Source organism: Cottoperca gobio, chromosome 1 (assembly GCF_900634415.1).
Source record: "Cottoperca gobio chromosome 1, fCotGob3.1, whole genome shotgun sequence".
In the NCBI taxonomy this organism is placed as follows: Eukaryota; Metazoa; Chordata; class Actinopteri; order Perciformes; family Bovichtidae; genus Cottoperca; species Cottoperca gobio.
The window spans coordinates 6,190,766-6,212,607 of NC_041355.1; the positions used below are offsets into that span (position 1 = coordinate 6,190,766).

Genomic DNA, 21,842 nt, shown 5'->3' on the forward strand with positions numbered 1-21,842 from the left:
GTGTTCCAGGTTATTCTGAATATTGGGCAGCAGTATGTGGGACACTCATGTTAAAGTCTCTCATTAAACACTCTTGGGCCTCTCTTGCTTCAAGCCACAAAATTAAAAAAAGAGGCAGCTCAGTGAGACAGCAGTCTTTCATTCTTCACTCTTAAGACCCCCTCTGCAAAATGTTTAAGTTTTCTCATCATTATCAGCAAAAGAGGAGGCAAGCATGTTTTCTTGTGCCCAGTTGTTATTTACTTATTCATTTTTAAAAGAGCCAAGAACATTCCCCCGCCGGGCACAGAGTGGCACTAGAATAACGAGTTGTGCTCTTAAATTGAATTTATGACTGCTATACTTCTTGCCTGCTAATCATTTCTTCTGGGAGACCTGCTAAAATCAGACATTCCATCTGGCTGCTTGGGTGGAAAAAAGAAAGAAAAAACAATGCCAGTTAATCACCACCAAACTGCTTTAAAAATAAATTCCAAGTTAAAGCATGAAAGGACAAAACAAGCTAAGCCACATTTAAACAGACATACAACACATCTGCCTGCATAGAATCCTTTAGTAATGGCAACATTCAGGTTTAATATGCTGGAAAACTGACAGTGAGGCAACACTACCATCCAGCTGTGTTTTGGCAACGCTCAATATTGAGTTTCCAGCAGCAGTGCTACTGTTATAGAGTGGGGATGTTTTTTTTTTTTAGTGCAGACAAGTAGGATTATTGCAGATGAGGACCGCCAAGAGGCTCTGTAGTTTTCCAGAGAGGTTGTGGTAATGTTGGCTGCCTCGCATCCCAGGACACTTCCAAGCTGTTCTTTGCTGCCAACTCTGATGGTTTCCTACATCCCCCCCACTCTCTTTGCCATTTTCTCCCTCCTCTTGCGCTGCAATTACTTATTTATTCCTCTCTTCTCTCTCTTTCGAAGCCATCAATTGTTTGGATGTGTTTTACTTGGTTAGTTGACAAGCGGGGGTTACAGGGATTTAGAGTATACACAGTTCGTCTTCTTACACATAATCTCCAGCTATTGCTTACACAGATTTGATGTAAGTTGAAAGGTTTTCATTTTGTCCTTTAAATAGCTAATTAGATCCTTCTACTCCCCAAAAGGTGTACGTCTTTATATGTGTGTGTGTTTCGCTCAAATTTCTTCTGTCTCACCTGCAGGTGAGTTGAAGACTCTACAGCCACTAGATCGAGAGGAGCAGGGCGAGCACAGGTTCAAAGTGCGGGCGGTGGACGGAGGAGGGCGGTACTGCGAGGCTGACATCCACATCATCGTGGAGGACGTCAACGACAACACGCCTCAGTTCTCATCCGATCCCTACACCATTACGGTCTTCGAGAACACAGAGATGGGCACATATGTGGCAAAACTGCTGGCAAACGATATTGATACTGGTGAGTTTATTCTCAGGAACAATGTTTCCATGAAACAATCAGTCCATCACCACAAAACATGTAATGTACAGCAAGGAAAGGGAACCCATTACCTACTATAACGTTCGCTAAGCACCGCCCTCTTTGATACTGTTGATACGCCCATCAAGCTGTCCGTCTCACACAGCATTGTGCAGCTTACAACAATACCAAATTGTCCTTGGAAAAAAAGATGCAACCTCATAAATTCATCAGCGTTTGTGAATTTAGTTTTGGACAGGCCGACTTTTTTTTTTATAATATTGACGCAACCCTCCAAAGTCTTTGTGTGCTGAGTATCACTTTAACTGCAGCCTTGTGCACACTGCCTCAACATGTGGAGCAATCTGAAATTTTAACAGGCCTGCTGTGCCTAGTTACAGCTGCAAAGCCATGATTGGACAATTTGTAATATTAAAACTATGTTTGAGATAGAGCTCTTGCTCTTCACAACATGCCTTAGTATCAAGGTCAAAATGCAAAAAGCGAAAAGCAAACAAAGACGTTACTCAGGGAACACAATAAAAAACACAACTGTGATTCAACAATATAACTTCTAAAAGGGTTTTCAGTATCATAGTGTGCATATGCCTCTTGGCTAAATGCTGACTCACAATAGACGGGTTATTATCTTTCCTTTATGCAACTGCATTACACTAAATGGCAAGAGGGAGGGATAACAAATGTGGAATTTCATGAATGATCAACCCCTCAAATTAAAAGCTCCATTACACTCTAATGAAATTCCTCTCTCTTCAAGCTGAATCCTCAAAAGGGCTGATTGCAATTTTCTATTTGCCTGCTGCAAAGCCACAGGGCCACATATTTATCTCCAGCGTCTCTTCACCTTTCAGCAAGCATTGCCAATCGCTGAGAGGCTCACATGTGGATAAGACTGAGAACTTAAACCAGGCAGTCAAACAGTCATTTAACTCCTAGAGACTTCTAGCAGGAAACTATTAGACCTGCCGCTCCAGATTACACCTTTTAGTTTAGTGGAGCACGAACCATTCCGGCCTGTACACTGTCAGAGAATCAACGCCCTCCCTTTCTAGTTCCCTTTTTCACTCTCTCGTTTTGGGCGGACTGACAGCTTGACGGAATGAAAGAGATGCTAGAATTGGGTCCCTCAGAGAGAAACTTTAAATGGTGAAACGGAAAGCCCTGGTATTAAGACATTTCTTCCCCGAGGCTTTGCCAACACTAAATTTGCTTCACATTTTGAATATCAAGGATAAGAGTACTTGAAGGAATGGAGGAAAAAAAGGTGCTTCCTGCAGTTTAGCCAGGGGCAATAATTATTTAGAGTTGCACTGAGTGGAGCAGAGGAGGGGGGGGTTCGATTAGTATTTCTCTCACATCAGAGTTGTGTTCTTTGTGGGTACATCTAGTATTTTTTGGTTTAGGTGCAAGCTTGAAGCACAATCGGCAAGTCCCAAGCAACATGTAGAGTGTTCAAGAAGAATTAGGCAGTGTAGATTTGACCCAGTTCACTCAGGCTTCAGTCGACTCTCCGAGCAGGAAAACATCACAATGTGAAGCCTAATGTAACCCTCCTCCGAAGAGAAAAGATTTGCTTTATCCTCTATCGATATTTGACTCCGCGTTGCTCTGCAACGACTCATTCTTGGCACTGGCTGCTGTGTGCCACTGCCTCAGTGATCCACCTGCCCTTTTGGCTGCAAGATGTTTGATACTTACCCACATTACTGCTCCTCAGCTCAGCCTGCTGTTGCAATCTCTGAAAGGCAGCACTTATCAGTGTGGAATGGTTATAAACCAGACAGGCAAACAGATCCAGACTGGTGGCCTCGATCTGTGATAAACTTAGTTATGCGAGTACACATTCCCTCGCTGATCCTGCTTTATCCTTTTATCAATCTCTCTTTGCCCTCTCCACTGCCTTACTGTTGTCATTTTCTTCATTTGATTCCTCATGTTACTCCACTGCGGAGGAATTTAATCACTTTCTTTGTCCACCGTGGCACTGCATCAGATTCATACATGTTCTTGACAATCTTGCCTCCAACTGTAGAGAAAGATGTCTTAAAGTGCCAGCTGTCCTCAAAATGAAATGTGTCTGTGAAAGATCAGTGTGAAGTTAGCAGGTTTTCTTTGAGCAATATTACAGAGATTTACATGAGAAAAGGTGCCGCACCATGTTGTCTTTAATATACGGCTGCAACTGATAATTATTTCTGATCAATTACGCACTTTTTTCTCTATGAACGTCAAATACATTTTTGTCATGAATTTCCTGCTTAATTCAACCACCAGTCCAAAACTCAAAGATATTCAGTCAACTATCCGTTGCTGAGTAATTCTTAGCAATCGACTAATCATTCCGGCTCCACATTGATATGAAACATTGCGGTCCTGAGGCTAAAAAGAGCATCTGTTGTCAATCCTAAACATATGCATATGAGGCAATATAGCCAATTGAAATTCAGTACAATTCACTTAAACACCATTAAGCAGTTGTCTCAAGGATGATCAGACCGGATAAAGTGATGGGAAACCATATAAGCAGGGCTCCCCATGGCAGGCTCCAGCACGATAATGAGATCCACAGAGGACAGGGGCACTTACCTGATAAATGGGAATATAATGGCGTGTTCCAAATGGGGGCCACCTGCAGAAAGGCATTATGATTATTATTGTGATGCGTCTCTGTCTTGTTGCTGGGAGCGTCTCGCTAGTAGGAGGACATGAGTTATGAGGATGGCAGGGATTAGACGTTTACAGCTCCTGTTTATCCGAGTCTGCGTGAGAGATGGATGTGTCGGAATGAGAAGAGAGGGAGAGGGTTTAAATCATTGTAGAATCAATACATCAATATAAGAATCAATATGCTCGTTACGCCCCTGTGCTTACATGAGAACGTCTGTTGATGTGGCTATTTATCTTTTTTGGGGAAGATAACATTTTACTCGGCAGTTTAATTGCTGAGCTGTGGGAACAGGGACCGGCTGTAAACTGAGAGGTATTACATCTTAGAAGACAGGAATGATTGTCAGGTGGCAAAAAAAAATTAAACTGAAATGTTCTTTTCACCCGCAGGTCTTAACAGCGACATCCTCTACTCGTTGGTCGATTCTGTCGAAGGGTTTTTCTCGATTGACGAGCACACCGGCGTAATAAGCCTGGAGCGTCCGCTGGACCGCGAGGTGCAGTCCACATACGAGCTGAAGGCCCGCGCCAGTGACCAGGGCTCTCCACGTCTGTCCTCACTGTGCCAGGTGGTGATCTCCGTCCTGGACATCAATGACAACCCGCCAGTTTTTGAGCACCGTGAATACATGGCGACCCTGTCAGAGGACGTGGAGGCGGGCACACAGGTGCTCAGAGTGCAGGCAGCCAGCCGGGACACGGACGCTAGCGGAGAGATCTCTTACGGTATCATCAGCGGGAACGAGCACGGCATGTTCAGCGTGGACCCACGCACCGGTACGTGGCAGCATGACGTGTATTTGACGCATTGTTACAGCTCAGCTTTTACTCTGCTCCACGTGCGTCCCGATACACTGGGTTCGATGATAACTGTGATATTTAAAAGATGAAATATTGATATGAAGATTATAATACACGTGAAAATATCACGTAAATAATCCAGGGCCTCATGAATAATTTCCGTTTCTTTCCGATCTCCCTCCCCAACACCATGTTGTACAGTTATGATTACGGCAGCTTTTGACAACTAGTTGCACAGTGGAGCAACGCTTTCACTGGGGATTCCTATTTAGTGTGTATTGTGCGTACGCAAGGAATCCACATCCAGCAAACAAGGATGTTAACGATGCACAAATAAAATATAGATATTTTTTTTAGCAGCTTTTTGCAAGATTTTTACAAGGAAGTATATATTTTTATCAGGTTTATTAGGCTTCAAGGATACACACGGTTCAGATGCTTTCGGTTACAGACGAGGGAACAGGGAGTTCAACGTCAAGAGCCTCATCGCCCGGACCATCTAAGTGTTGTTGAGTCTACATGGTCTGCATTCCTGTCTTAACATTATCATGACATAAACTGCCATGGGGACAAAGCAACTGAAACACGGCAGCATTAAGCAATCCCAAACACCTTGTCCTGCGTTTGATTTATTTCTAATGAAAACACCAAAAATGACAGAAAAGACAGAATTATTTTGAGCCAAGCATAACTTTTGCCTTTCATATAAGATTCAATGACGGCTGGCGTTACAAAACAGTTACGACAGGAACAAAAGGAACGACTCACAGTTGGCAAAGAATGCTACAAATACAACACAGAAAAATAAAGAGGCTCAGTGTTCGTCATTGTGGTATCATAGGTGTTGTTTTTAATCGTTTAGATAACACGTTGGTATTGAAGTTTGAACTCTCGGGACATGACACCAGCTCTGCTTCCCTCTCTGACGTCCGGCTGTCTTTCTGTTGTCCTCAGGTGACATCTTTGTGATTGAGCCGTTGGACTACGAGGTCTCCCATGAATACTACATCACCGTAGAGGCTACAGATGGTGGCTCACCACCGCTCAGCGACATGGCCACTGTGAACATCAACCTGACTGATGTCAACGACAACAGACCTGTCTTCAGCCAGGACGTCTACACGGCCGTCGTCAGCGAGGACACTGAGCTGGGAAAGACCGTGATGGCGGTACGAATATACATTTCTATCTTTAGGGAAATGTTTAAATACAATACTTGCTTGTTGGGGAGCAGTAAACCATAATTACTATGAAGCTGCACGCAGGGGGAAAGACATTTTTCATCTCTCTCTCTCTCTCTCTTAAATTTTCCTCCAGCTAGATCTGTCACTTTGTTCGTTTACTCCCTCGCAGCCTTTCTCCTCTCTGCCCATTACTCACTGCGTACACTATCACACATCTGCACCTGTGGCAAATCACCATCTGGCGGCACAGCTAAATTAGCACCAATGTTCTTCAAGCTCACTGCACCCGTGTTCTCATGCATTATCTGACACACATGCTCAAACTGTTTAATTGAAAGGCATTTCACTCATTAAGCCCCTATCCTAGATACGGCCTTCTCTTCACCTTTTGCATGTTAAAATGTCTCTCCATCTATTTCTGTCGACCCCCGCAGCACACCTCTCCTCCCTCCCCCTCATTAAAGACCTCTGCTTATGGCCATTTATCTGTATGCTAATGTACCTGAATATAAATGATCCATCAAAAAATGTGATTTTAATACCTGCTATCGTCTCATACTTGTAAATCTTCCCTGTCTGCCGATTTCCCTGGGGATCCCTTTCAATATGTGACAGTTGGTGGGTTTTTAAGAGTGAGTGTGTGTGTGTGTGTGTGTGTGTGAGTGTGTGTGTGTGTGTGTGTGTGTGTGTGTGTGTGTGTGTTTGTTTTGGAGGAGGTGACAAGAGAAAACCATGGTTACATACATCTGTAGGATGTTGTGAAAGTAGTGACGCAACTAATTGTTATTGCTATTTTTATTATCGCTTTATCAGCTGATTATGTTTTTGAAAAATAGATTAGTTGTTCAAAAGAAAACAACAAAAGATGCAATGCTATAAAACAGAAGATCTGCGACATTGGAGAAACTGGGACAGGAACATGTCATTTTGCTTGAAAAATTACTCAAATGATTAATTTCTGTCAAAAATCTTTTTAAAATTCAAATTATTTCTCTCTAACAATACATTTAGATTTATTTATTTATAAATGAAAAAAGCTACTATAGAAACTGTGCTCGAGTAGTTTTCAACAATAGATAGATACTTTATTGATCCCGAGGGAAATTTAGGCCCCCCCCCCCCTCCCTCCATTAAAAGGAAGTAAAACTGAAATGGAGAGATACAGGCTGTTGTAAACACAAAGGTACACTGCAACATTGACCACTGGTTTTGGTTTTGGTTTGAATCCACCAAGAGTCATCAGATTCTAATTCAAATATTGCAAAATCCTGATTGATGGAATTTATGAAATGATATGAAATCACATTTGTTTCCAGTCCTACCTACTTTAAACTAGCGAGAAAACATTTTCACATGTCCTGTGACACATGTTAACATAACATTTACAAGTTAAATCGTCTCGTAAAGCCATGTCAAAGGATCCCTGATTGATTGTTGTTTTGATTGATTTAAAGGTGATGGCTGAGGATCTTGACGGCCCTTCTTTCGATCACGTGCGCTACTTCATCGCGGACGGTAACCAAGGCAGCCCCTTCACCATCGATCCGGTCAGAGGAGAGCTTAAAGTTGCTCGCCAGCTGGACAGAGAGCGAGTAAGAGAAAACAACCGATGCAACGCTGACTGTACACATAGTTTAATCCACTGAGCGACTGATTGCACTCTATGCAGAATCCAATCAGACTCATGTCACGCCTAATAGGGAAGCTTGTTTACTGATCTCTGCTGCATTATACAAAAGCAGCCTTGCTGATGTATGGTAATGTTCTCCCTCTCCTCAGACTTCAGGGTACACTCTGATGGTGGTTGCCTCCGACAACGGGGTGAACCCGCTCTCCAGCAGCGCCATGATCAACATAGACATCTCAGACGTCAACGACAACCCACCGCTTTTCTCCCAGGCCAACTACAGCCTCATCATCCAGGTGAGAAGGGGGAGGGGAGGGGGAGGGGTCAGCGTTGATGGCTGATTAGAGGTGGAGAGGAGGGGAATGAGGTAGATAGAAAGGGAGGAAGAGAGGGGGAGGTGCAGAGGGGAGGATTGCAGTGGACACGGAGAAAGGGATTAACAGAGAGGAATAATGGAAGACTGCGACTAGAATGTCAAGAAGCAAGTAGGAGGTTGGAGATAGAAGAGAGGTAAGGACAGGGGAGGGGGGTGAGAGAATTAAAAGACAGACGCTGCGCTGCATCTTAAGTATGAGGACTCAGATAAGGGATGGAAGGGAAAGGCTTTAAGGCCGGAGTGATGAAGAGTGGGAAAGTGCAAGATACTGAGCGCATGATGGATGGTTGACTGGAGTAAAATGGATAATGTGTGTGAATGAATGGAATGAAAGTGGATGCATCTGTATTTGCTTTGAGAGATAAAAGAAAAATCCTGATTCCAAAAGGTAGGAAGTAAGGTGATTCATTTCCTGTCTGTTTAGAAAAACCGAAGAAAAAAACAATTTACTGCAACATACTGTGAGGAGGCTGCGTACACATCGTACACAGCTTAAGCACTTCAGGATGAAACATTGTTTTGCCTCCTGACTGGAAATCCTGACTGGCTTTATTTGACTTACTATAGATCCTTGATCAAAGTAAAGCACACAGTCACACTTAAAAGAACCAGAAGGAAACACAGGCCACGCACTGTTCACCCCACCAGGGTATCAAGAGGGTTTTCTTTTTTTTTTACATCTGAGGATAAAAAAGAGTTTTGTGTCAGGACTTGAAACAGAAGGGACAGATCTGAATCCCATTCAGGCACACACAACACTAAATAACCTTAATTGTGAAACCAGCACCCGATTAATAAGAGCAGAAGAAGAAGTCATCCGTCACTTTGCCCTATTCTTAAAAGCAGCTATAATCAGCATTTGTATACCAGCAATGTATCATGTCGCCGTTAAGTTTTCTCTCACGTCAGCAATATTCTTTGGGTTCATATTAACTCCTGAAAAAAACATTACGCCGTCAAACATTAAAGAACCAACCCCATCACGAACATTAAACATGCCTCTCTGGAATCCCACAGGAGAATCGACCAAAAGGCACAAGTGTTCTTCAGCTCACCGTAACCGATCGGGACGCGTCCCACAACGGGCCACCTTTCACCTTCGCCATCGTGGACGGGAATGATGGCGACGCTTTCCACATCAATCAGCAGGGAGCTCTAGTGGCCGTGGGAGCGCTGAATAGGAAGAGTAAAGAACACTACTTACTGCAAGCACAGGTGAGTCACAGCACAGAGGTTGAGAGGTTGTATTGATTTAAAGCGTCAAGGCGCAACAGCCTGATCCATTTGTCTTTTCCCTTTTCTCTGTCATTGCTATTTCTTTACTCCCCCCCAACTAGTAAATGTTCGTCTCTCCATCTTATAAACCTGTTTAAATGTATTCTAAATAAAGCCTTTCGGCACGCAAACAACTGTAAAATGCTGAATTGGAATAGGCATACAATAAAGCTGTTGCATGGGCGTGCATCTCAAGGGAGAATCATAAATCAAAGACATTTGCTTTGAGTTGGCACGATGACGTGTGTTGCTGGGTGTTGATGTGTCACCTTAGAGGAGAGAACGGGGGAAAAATTGAGTAGGCAGATGGGATATGAAATGTGAGTGTGATGTCTTGTTGCACGAGACACACACTCACATTTGAGTCAGAGTTTAATTGCCGAACTGCTGACATGACGTGTGAAAATATTGACATGCATGATCTGTAGATGTTCGCTTGGCTTTAACATGCAGCTCACCTGCAGGATGTAGAGGCCGTCAACTCAGTGAAAGAGCTTGATTGCCCTCTGCTGTTGGAAAAATAAAGCTTGCAGATAAAAAGTCACAGTGTCTCCTTACTCCTTTCCATGTCCAGGTGTCAGACAGTGGCAAACCTCAGCTTCTGTCCACCGCCTTCATCAGTGTGCGCATAATCGAGGAGAGCGTTTACCCTCCCGCCATTCTCCCGCTGGACATCTACGTGACCACCGCCGGCGATGAATATCCCGGAGGTGTCCTGGGCAAGATCCACGCCACCGACCAAGACATCTACGATACTCTCACCTACAGCCTCGCCCCTTCGTTTTCCTCATCGTCCGACGACAGCGGCGCCTTGTTCTCAGTTTCCGCCTCTGACGGTAAAGTTATCGCCCTGCGGCCACTCGACGTCGGTCACTACCCTCTCAACGTGACGGTGACTGACGGCCGCTTCACCACAGCGGCGGACGTCAACGTGCACGTCAGACAAGCGACTCGCCAGGCCCTGAACAACTCTATTGCCGTGCGCTTTGCAACTATTGCCCCCGAGGAGTTCATTGGGGATTACTGGCGCAACTTCCAGCGAGCACTGAGAAACATCGCTGGAGTCCGAAGGAGTGAAGTCCAGCTGGTGAGCCTGCAGCCGTCAGAACAAGGAGATCTGGATGTGCTGCTGGCTCTAGAGAGATCTGGCAGCCCCTACCAGTCTCAGGAGGTGAGAGCAGACATCTTTACATTTGAGCTTTCTACATGTTGTAGCTGATTTTGTCATCAATCAACGGTCCAAAACCCAAAGATACTGAGACAAGCTGATTATTCTCGTGTCTTCAGGTCGTCTTTCGTAAGCTGAACTCCTCCGCAGCTGTGATCGAGGAGATGACGGGGGTTCGGATCGTGCGCGTGGTGCAGAAGCTGTGTGCGGGAGTGGACTGCCCGTTGAGCTTCTGCGACGAGGTCATCTCCCTGGACAAGAGCGCCATGTCCACATTTAGCACGGCTCGTCTCAGCTTCGTTACCCCGCGACACCTGAGAACTGCGACCTGCCAGTGTGAAGGTATACTGGCTACACCTCTCTCTCTCACACACACACACACACACACACACAGATTTACACATTTACTGTCTGTTAGAAACTCCCATTCTGAGTGGAACTCTGTTGGCATTTAGGTGGCAAATGTCCCGTTTTGAACAACCTGTGTGAGAACAACCCGTGTCCTGAGGGAATGGAGTGTGTGGCAGAGCCTCGAGAAACCGTGTACAGTTGTGTGTGTCCAGAGGGCAAAAAGGGCAAATGTTCCGGTAAGACCACCCACCCTCTTAATCTGTGTTCCCAGATATGTTTGTCCTTCGCCTGTCTGGCTTCTTCTACTTGATGAAAATAATGTAAAGATGATGCTGCATGTTTTGTCCCACCTCCTCCTGATACATGTTACTGTTACTTCACGTCAGACGGCCACTCACTGACGTTCAGCGGTAGCGGCTACGTGAAGTACCTTCTGATGGAGAATGAGAACAAGGAGTTGATGAAGCTGTCTCTGAGGATCCGGACCTTCTCCACCCATGCTACTGTTATGTATGCTAAAGGAACCGACTACAGCATCCTCGAGGTGAGTGTGTGTGTGTGTGTGTGTGTGTGTGTGTGTGTGTATTTGTCCAGCCTTATTGCTCAGCCATATTTGTGCATTTATTCCTTCAGCGTCTTTAAAACTGAAATGATAACCTCGCTTATCATAATTAAGTCTAGACAGACTGTCCCTCTACATTTCTTAGCTTGCCTGTGAATAACTGCCCGGCATTTCCATATCAGAAGGGCTTAATAAACACAAAACTGACCCGCCCTCCCAGGAGACCATCTTGCCATGTGTACCAATCAACTGTGCTGAAGGGTTCAAAAAGCCATTTTAAAACCCCTTTCACATGAGGGACGTTGGGAATGTGGTGGTGGGTTGAAAAAAGAATCCTCACACACAGGAGCTATTTTAGTACTGGGAGGGAAACAGAAAGCACTTTTCCACACATTCCTCGGAGCTTGTCTGGTATAGCAGTCTGCATGCCAGACTTTAGACTAACCTATTATTGTTGATCAGATGTGAAGTTTTTAATATCTCAAAACTGTTGCTTTCTAAAACAACATTGTAATTAGAGAGAGAAGTGATGTTGTTGTATAAAGATGAGCTCTTACACATTAGTTTGCTCTTTCTCAAGATAAGATTCATAACGAGTTCTCCGTGCACACTGTGTTTTCTGATAGGGAGTGATTTATGACGTGTCAGATATTGATTTATAACAGTGACTTGATGATTTGATTACAATTTCTCTGCCAAATTTTAATCCTGTGGAGTATTGCGTTTAAAAAGGGGAAACAAAGAGCAGAATGAGACGAATATCTGGCTTAAGTGTGATGCATCCATCCATCGTCTACAGCTTATCAGGGGTCGTGTCGCGGATGTTTATCACATTCTAACTCCGTATGTTCTGACTCTGATAGATCGTGAACGGCCGTCTGCAGTACAAGTTCGACTGCGGCAGTGGGCCCGGCCTCGTGTCGGTCCACAGCGCTCAGGTGAACGACGGGGAGTGGCACACTCTCACTCTGGAGGTGGACGGGAACTACGCTAAGCTCGTGCTGGACCGAGTGCACGCCGCCTCAGGCACAGCGCCGGGCACCCTGCGGACCCTCAACCTCGACAACAGCATTTACTTCGGCGGTCACGTACGGCAGCTCGCCTCGGCTCGCCACGGACGCAGCCTGCCCGTCACCAACGGGCTCCGCGGCTGCATGGAGGCCATCGCGCTGAACGGTCTTGAGCTGCCTCTCAACACCAAAGCTCAGCGGGCGCACGCTGTGCTGGAGGACATCGTGGACGTGAGCCCAGGCTGTGCACTCGCACCTGCTGAGAGTTGTTCCAGCAACCCCTGCAGCAACGGAGGGAGCTGCACCTCGCTGCCTAATGGAGGTACGTAATGTCCTGCTCAGCTCATAGCACTCCTCACTGGAGTTGACCTTCCTCTCTGCACATCATCTCAGGTCTCGGTGAGATCAAGAGGAGTTTTAATTGCTTACCTGATCCCGTATCAAACACACATAGCTTCCTGTCGGCTACTTGCAGCCGGGTGTAGCAGCTGAAGCTGTTTTATTCACGACACGAGCGTCTTTTATCGTAGCTTTGTACGACCTCTCCCTGTTTTCTGATGCTGTGTTGATTTGCATTTAGTGCCGTTTGCTGTAAATGCAAACTCAACACTTCTGCATCTGTTTCGCATTAAAAACCTGCCAGCGGTTCAGGGGGCATAATCCCTCACCATCACTGGGAGGCTTTTCTTTGCAAAACATCTGCAGGACGTGTTGAATTTCATTATCATCAGCTCAATTTTAAAAACAGAACAGTGTGGTAAGCACAACATTGTTCTATTGGAATTAATGTAAGTTCTGCAGAAAGTGAACTATTAAAGTAGAAGTACTAGTACATTTAGTTTTTTCCCCCCTGTCCTTTATGTGTGACCTTTAACCCCCCCCCCCCTGAGATTATTTCCAAACATGGATTTGAGAATTTACAGTTATTTAAAAATGTCCTCCTCTTCATACTTTATGTGTTTTGCTCTGAATTCCACAGGATACTTCTGTAAGTGTCCGGCCTCTTTCATGGGCACCCACTGTGAGGTTGGCATCAGCCCTTGTGCGTCCAACCCCTGCCTGTACGGGGGCACCTGCGTACCTCGTGCAGGCGACTTCTACTGCCAGTGCAGAGGACAGTACTCAGGACAAAGGTACTGCAAAGCATGCAGCATTGATGCCGTGTTGGTGGAACTTTCTACACATCATCGCACTTCTCATATTGAAATTCATACTTAGTCATTAACATTTAATGCTGGATAGTAATATATTCATAGTTTGAGTCTTTGTAGACAGCTGATCTGCATTCATCCTTCAGCAACATAAAATGTTTGTTTACAGAAACCCCTTTCTTCGTATATCGTTTAAGGTTTCTTAAGTGAACTTGTTTTTGAATTCAGGTGCCAGTTGGGGCCGTACTGCAGAGACAACCCCTGTAAAAACAGTGGGAAGTGTATTGACAGTCTGGACGGTCCAGTGTGTGAGTGTGAAGCAGGGTTCCAGGGAGACAGGTATGCACATCTTGTGTTCAAATCCATGAACTGAATTATTGAATATCTCCAAGTAGACAAGTCTGATCTCTTGCATCAGCAGTTTGTAACACACCTCACTCGTTTCCAATGTGCGGTCCAGGTGCCTGAACGATGTCGACGAGTGCATCAAGAGCCCGTGTGCCAACGGAGGCCAGTGCCAGAACACGTACGGCTCCTACAAATGTAACTGCTCGCTGGGTTTCAACGGACAGGTGTGTGAACTCCGTGCCGAGGTCCGCAATGAATTCGTCTCCACCTCCTGGAACATCGGCCTGGAGGAGGTGATTGGCATCGTGGTGTTTGTGTCCAGCATCTTCATCCTGGTCCTCCTCTTCATCATCATCCGCAAGAAGGCTTGTCGCAGAAAGTCGAAGCACGGCGACGACGACAAACATCTCGGAGGTTCGAGCGTGCCTCACTCCTTCCTGCAGAGGCCTTACTTTGACATCAAACTCAACAAGAACATCTACTCCGACATCCCGCCTCAGGTCCCCGTGAGGCCCATCTCCTACACGCCCAGCATTCCAAGCGACTCAAGAAACAACCTGGACAGGAATTCATTCGAGGGCTCAGCCATCCCGGAGCACCCGGAGTTCAGCACCTTCAACCCAGACTCTGTGCACGGACACCGCAAGACCGTGGCCGTGTGCAGCGTAGCACCCAACCTCCCCCCTCCCCCTCCCTCCAACTCCGTCTCAGACAGCGACTCCATCCAGAAGCCAAACTGGGACTATGATTACGACTGTAAGTCCTCAATAGCTGTACTCATCAGGAGCTCCACATGACGACTATTATGGCTTTCATTACAATCAGGGCGCAATCCCATCGTGGTTATATTTAGGGTTTCGTCATTCTCATTCTTTATTTTGGGAGGTTTCCTGTAAAGGATGATGCCATTTTGGAATAATTATATGAAAAATAGAGGACATTTTTAACTAGTACACCTAATAATTGCGAGTTAATTTTATCTCTACACTTCGTACCAAATGAAGTCATTCTGGCCAAGAAACCAAATCCTGTGGTCCTGATGCAGCAACATGTAACAGTGGATCACAGTTAATTAAACATACATTTTATATATATATATATATTTGTATCCGGTTTGATGCTATAATTTGTATATATATATATATATTTATATACTATAATATGTAAGTGTAGAAAAATCCCATGAAAATTTAAAAAGTAGCAACACCCCCCCCCCCCCAAACAGTTAATGTTGTATTTTTGTCTATTCAAGAGTAAATGTGTTGCACATCCCTATAATAATGGATTTCCACCATATTGCCCGACACAGGACGTGTTTCTAACTCATCCATGTGCTGCAGGTCCACACTGAACACAGACTCTTGCTTTCTCCTCCAGCTAAAGTGGTGGACTTGGACCCGTGCCTGAGCAAGAAGCCTGCGGAGGACAGCGCCTGTCACCCCTACAACACCAGAGGCAGCATGTCCGAGGTCCAGTCCCTCAGCTCCTTCCAGTCAGAGTCCTGCGATGATAACGGTATGCTGCCATTCAGCGTGTTCCACCTGTCCCTCTTAGTCATCTGAGGACAAACTAACAAGACAGCGTAGTTTGAAAAATGCCATATTTGATAAGATGTTCATTTATGAGATGTCCTTTTGCACTGGTGATGAGTTCTTGCTTGTGTTTCTTCTGCCCTGTTAGCTTTGTCTCGTAGAGCCTTCTTGATCTTTCTGCTAACTCTGTTTCTTTGCATGCTCACGATGGACGGCCCAAATGGTGGCTCTCGGGTCACATGTTGTTTTCTCTTTCTTTTCTTTGCTGCGGGGCTTCAGCTCCCATATGGATCAAATCAGTCCACAGATCCAGAACAAGGTTTTAAATAGAGGGGTCCAGCCTGTAAGTCCTCAATCACTACCGGTACAGACGGAAGCAATCACAGCCACTTTAATTCTCCCGGGATTATATATATAAATATATATATTTAAAGAAAAACATTGTGAGCCTGTTCTCTAATCTGCCGGCTCTGTTTACCGGTGTTCAAAAGGAGTTTGATGACTTACCCAGAAAGCATTTAGTCATTGACATATATCTGCATTTAGTTTGTTATTATTATTATTATTATTATTATTATTATTATTATTATTATTATTATTATTATTATTATTATTATTATTATTATTTATATGCATGCCTTTTTTTTCTTTGTCTCCTCTTGTTTTTTTTCCTCCAAAATGTAGCTACAAACTGTTTAAAGCAAACACGGAGGAACATATCACAAGGGTATAAGCATACGTTATGTTCCCCTGCTCCTCTTCATATCCCACTTACACCTCATTGCTGGGATATCACGGGGGGGGGGGGGAGACTGTGCTGCTCATAAGTCATCAAAACCTTCCAAAAAGCAAATCAATCCTAAATTGAAATCAAAATTGAATATTTCCTAAACAAGCCATGTCTGTTTCCCCTCATTTCCTCAGTTTGTTTTTCTAAACACACACACACACACACACACACACACACACACACACACACGCAGGCTTTTCTCTGTGTTAGGGTTGGAAATGTGTTTATATCTCGGGGGGAATTTCACTGATTCTTCCATCTGTACTGTGAATGGCACCCCGTAGCATCTCAGTATGTTGTCGTTGTTGTTGTTGTTGTTGTTTTGCACAAACAAAACCAGAACCTCCCCCCTACTGTGTCACCTTCCACCATTGTCTTGTGCCCAGCCATGAACCGCCCCCCCCCCTCCCCCAATCGACCCCCACCGACATTCAATGTGGACACGGATAAGAAAACTGTGTCCAGCAACAAGCACAGCGTTTGTGGGAAGTGTTGCTTGTGTCGGTATCTCTCCCACCGTGCACTCCATGTGTTTTTATTATTATTATAAAGGCATTTGTACTAATGCTCGATCTCTCCCACCCCCTCTCCCCTCTCCTGCTGCTCACAAGCCTCCATAGTGACTGTAATCCACCTTGTCAACGGTGCTGTTGACACGGTGGAAGGAGAAGGTATTCTTTTATTGCTTCCATCTGCCAGTAGTTTTGTCCTTGGTGTTGGGATGTGAAGTGCAGGTCAAAGAGCTGCCATTATCTTACACTGACACGCCTCATCCAACCGTGACGCGTCCCTTTTTTAGATTCAGCTGCTAATTAAAAAAGGATATGCAAATACCAAATTAAAGAGGCACAGCCGTGTCGTCGTCGTGTGTATTGATCTTTGCCAACTTTTGATTACACACCTCAAGAAGTCTGTTTAAGAAAATGGCAGACCCTGTTGTCCATTAATCACTCTTTATCATTATCATGCCTTTTCATTGTTGCATTGCTCTCATTTCATTTCATTCGTGTTCCGATTGTTCTCTCTTCTCAGGTATTTAATGTGACTTGTTCTTGTTCTCTCTTTCTCCTCCTTCTTGCCTCATATAAAGAGTCTTTTTTGGCTCATGATCTCAAGAACCCAAGAGGTGACTTTTTACATCTTTGTTTGCCTGATGTTCACTGGTGTGTCCCCCCCCCCCTGATCCCACCCTTTAACTCCTAACCACTAACCCCACACCGTAATGAGGAGAGGGTTAAACCTGCTCTGTAAAGGCCACAGAGCGCTTTCTGCATCAGTCCGCTTTACGTCTGCTTCTGTAAGAATATTTATCTCCCTAAAAACACTCCCGTGCATGGCTCTGATGCTGTGACAACATTGGAGAAAATGTTAATCTGAGCAAATGTTTTGCCCAGCAACTCATTTAGCTGACTGGATGGAAGTTCTTTCTGTTTGTGTGTCTGTGTTAAAAGTGCTCAGATCAACAGTAATATATTCAGCACTTGAAATCCTCAGTATTTGCTGTATGTTAAGTGGTTCAGGTGTCCCGAAAGTCCCATCGCTGTTTTAAATGATTTGTCTAGTGAAGTGGTGGAGGGAGGGACACCCCTGTCTTTAAGTCACAAGTCTTTATCTTCAATAATTTAGAGTATTTCCAGGTGTGGGTGTCGTATAATTACTAGAGGGATTTAAGTGAAATCCTGTAGATTTGATCAGATGGCTCGGAAGTGGTCGTGTCTTAGGAAATAAGTCGGTGCCACGTGGCGCAGTGGGGAGATACTGAGGACTGTGGAGAACAATGTTCAAATATATTAAAGGTGCACTCCACTAATAGATGAGCTAAAATATTTAAACATTCTACAGGAAGAACAAAGAGAAGGATTTTGCTATATAGATAATAATAAATGAATGTTTTAAGTCTGTGAATGTGTTTTAAATGTTGCTCTCACTAAGTGGTGTGAAGTTAAGTGTTTATTAATGAACAGCTCATTGTGTTGGCGTGACGTATTGTGTTACTGTTGCATGGTGTGGGTTTTTAACATTAACACCATGTCATTTGGTGCCCGTTTATAATTGTACTGCGTATGAGCTTTGGTGCAGAATACTGATGAGTGTGTGCTTTGGGGTTTCCCTCATCCAACAGGATATCACTGGGACACATCTGATTGGATGCCAAGTGTCCAACTTCCTGGAATCCAGGAGTTTCCACAGTATGAGGTTGTGGAGTCGCCCGCCCCTCTGTACAGTGACCCGAGTGCCATCGACACCGACTACTATCCCGGCGGCTTCGACATTGAGAGCGACTTCCCTCCGCCGCCGGAGGATTTCCATGCAAACGACGACCTGCCGCCGCCACCTTTGCCAGAGTACAGCGACACGCTGAGGCCCATGGGAAGAGATTTCGACCCGTCTTCAACCGGTCCGGGCAGCCCGGCTGGGGTCCGCCAGCGCCCGGCGCTGCCCCAGCTGTACAGCCTTAACCAGTACCTGCCACAGCACTCCTACCCTAGCGACGGGGGCGACACCGAGGGCCATGGTGCCACTTCCACCTCAGGCACCAACACCCCAGCTTCCACCATGGGCACCGGTGGCTACAGAGGGGGCTACCCTTTAGGTTGTAGTCGGGACTTTGACTCGTCAGCTCTGGACAACATGTCCCTGTCTCTGTACACGTCCACAGCCTCCTGCTCGGACATGTCGGCGTGCTGCGAGGAGTCCGAGGCGATGATAAGCGACTACGAGAGCGGCGACGAGGGCCACTTTGAGCGGCTGGTCATCCCGGCGCTCGACTCCCAACAGCACACTGAAGTCTGACACTGGATCCAAACAAAAGTGCCTGAACCCACAGCTACACCTTATGTTAACCCCTTACACACCGGCCACACTAAACATGCACAGTATGTGTACACAGAAAACACAACACACACACACACACACACACACACATACATTCTCACACACACGATGTATTGAGTCTAAACACAGGGGTTGTTGAGACTGGTTGTGAAGGCTAATCGGCTGAGAAGATCTCATGAAGCTATCGGAGCGACTCTGTAGCATCTTAACGTCTACTCAGTCCAACTCCTGCCCTTTTAAGTTGCCGGTGCCATTGCTTTAAGTAACTGTCATCATACACAGGAAGTGGATTGTCTGAAGGGTCAGGAAAAGCATCATGAGAAAAAAAATAATATTTCATCTTTGTTTCTATAAATAAAACCAAGCAAATGTTTTTATACAAATCCTCATTTTCAATGTAAATTTAAATGTACAGTTTTGATTTCAAAGTTTACTAGGTTTTGTAGATATTCTATGCTTTTATTTTCAACAAAAAAGAGTTAAATGGTGTGACATTATCAGCCTTACTGTGCTTACATTCACAAAAAAAGAGGAAACGTTAAAAAAACAGAGAAGAAAAGAGCGTGGCTTTTCCAAACACAGTGTACTCGTAAAAAATTATTGTCTCCTTCTCATTTCAAAAAGGGTCTTCAATGAACGACTGCATATTCTTGTTGTTTTGTTAATTTTGTTTGTTTGTAAATTTTGACTTTGGAACCTCTTTATTTTTCCACCAAGAAAATGGGACCCAATATATTTATAGTGCAGAGTTATCCATGGACACGTGACTTTTTCAGGTGTCTATGTGTGTGTGAGCAATGCTATGGTCTTGTTAAGGTTTTTATTGAATACTGCCACAAGCTCACGCTTTCCTACTGGCAATAAATTATTCCTAAAAAATATCATCTGCTGTCTGTGTGCAATTATTTCCAAACTGTGTTTATGAATAGAACCAAGTTGTAGTAGTAAGCCTCCTGGTGTTACAGGTGTTCCTTTCTAAATCGAGTGTTAGGTAAGCACATCCAAAAAAAACTTCTTCAGGCATTGTCAGAACACAACACAAGACATGCTCTGTCCCTCGCGTGGGAGCATCAGACCGTGTCCTTCACCTCTGCTCTCAATCATGCAGATCACAATCACTTGAGTGATGAACGTGTGTGTGTGTTAATATATTGCTCTGCTTTGTCAAGGTGATTTGACTGCCTGACAAAGATCTCTTTTTTTTTGGATGTGCGTAGCCTACACCCTGTTAAAAATCAATTGATAGGACATGATTTAGAAATGCACACACCTGTTTTTCTCAGGCCTCATAGCCGACATTGCTTTACAGAACAGGAACCAATGTCTGCGTCCAGACACAGATCTGTGAGAAACAAGATTCTCCGGTCCGATGAGACCTAGATCCAACTGTCTGGCCTGGGAATTAAGTCAAGCATGCCCAAACTAAAGCACCGAACGTTGGAACAAAAATGGTTCTGAAAATGGAAGTACTTCTGCAGGAAGTGAATGCCAAACAGGCTGTTTAGTTTAGTGGAGTCAGTGGTGAATGAAAAATAAGACAAAAAATGCTATTACTTGTTTATTTATTTATTTTTAAATATATTATTTTTATAATAATAATAATAATAATAATAATAAAAGTATTATATCATAGTGATTTAAATCCTATAATACACAACTAATTGAAGAAAATGCAATAACCACATTTAGCACAAACATGTCAGTGCTCAAATGCACATAAGTGTCCGTATGTCTGCTCTTAAATGTGATTAAAAAAAACAGGTTAGGTTTTAAGAAGTGATGCGGTTGGTGAAAGAAGTCAAATGCCCAGTTTTCACTTTGTCATTATGTGGGGAAAGAATAATTCAAATAATGTTAGCATAAGGCTGCAATATTCAGGGGGTCTGAATAATTTCTGAAGGCAGCGCGTAATACTGTCAGATCGTGTGGAATAAGATGATTTAAACTCATGAACTCCAGGCCACCTTACAGTCTGACAGCTCTGTGTCACTTGCCTCCTCTGACTCCTCATGGCTGCTTGTATCAATAAACCATGGTTGTCTCACACAAGGATGACAAACTAACATGACCCTGAGACCTCCGGGTCTGGTGCACCACTACAGTCAGTCTGACTCGGTCAGGACCGCAGAATCACTCACATCTGCTGTTATTAGCTCACGTGATTACTATCAATGCATTTATTTATCACATGTAATCATACAAGGTACAATTCCAGTGAAATGTAATCCTGCATTTCCGTCAATGTATGCATCAAAAAGAGTTTGAATAGAATAGTAATAGTAAAATATGTGTGTATGCAGTCTTAGGCAGTGACCTCATTTAGGATCTTAATGGGGACTCTCAGTGCCGGTCGGGATTCTTAATGATCTCATCGTCTTATTCGTGCAGCGCCGTTATAATATTTAAAATAATAGTTGCGGAACCAGTTGCCAGCCAACCAACAGACATGCCAGAGATTACTGGTCCGTGCCAAAATACGAAATAACAAAAGAGATAAACATAATTAGTTTGCTTTAAAGGTGCTGGTAGGCAGACTGGAGAGAACCAGGCTAGCTGTTTCCTGTCTGTATCATGAGCTAAGCTAACTGTCTCCTGGATCCAGCTCAAGATCAAGTATTGAAAAAGACTTGACTCTTGCATTTCAGACCATAAACTCATTAGGAAAAGGTTTACTGAGGTAATAAATCAAGTGAGAAGTCGGGTCATTTTCTCATAGACTTCTATTCTTCTATTCAGACTTCTTTTTGC

General features: G+C 44.4%; 1 protein-coding gene across 1 annotated transcript in view; it reads left to right on the forward strand.

Annotated features, from left to right (window-relative positions):
• The window catches only part of fat1a (FAT atypical cadherin 1a), a 68,343-nt gene extending 48,368 nt beyond the window's left edge, over nt 1–19,975 (forward strand). Inside the window, 17 exon segments of the mRNA XM_029440882.1 lie at nt 1,163–1,396; nt 4,475–4,861; nt 5,840–6,054; nt 7,524–7,661; nt 7,849–7,992; nt 9,090–9,287; nt 9,922–10,518; nt 10,635–10,857; nt 10,971–11,102; nt 11,253–11,410; nt 12,292–12,760; nt 13,418–13,571; nt 13,818–13,928; nt 14,050–14,693; nt 15,315–15,452; nt 17,350–17,385; nt 18,382–19,975. Coding sequence (XP_029296742.1) covers nt 1,163–1,396; nt 4,475–4,861; nt 5,840–6,054; nt 7,524–7,661; nt 7,849–7,992; nt 9,090–9,287; nt 9,922–10,518; nt 10,635–10,857; nt 10,971–11,102; nt 11,253–11,410; nt 12,292–12,760; nt 13,418–13,571; nt 13,818–13,928; nt 14,050–14,693; nt 15,315–15,452; nt 17,350–17,385; nt 18,382–19,052 — 4,649 coding nt within the window. The 3' untranslated portion in view covers nt 19,053–19,975.
• The last annotated feature ends 1,867 nt before the right edge of the window (nt 19,976–21,842 follow it).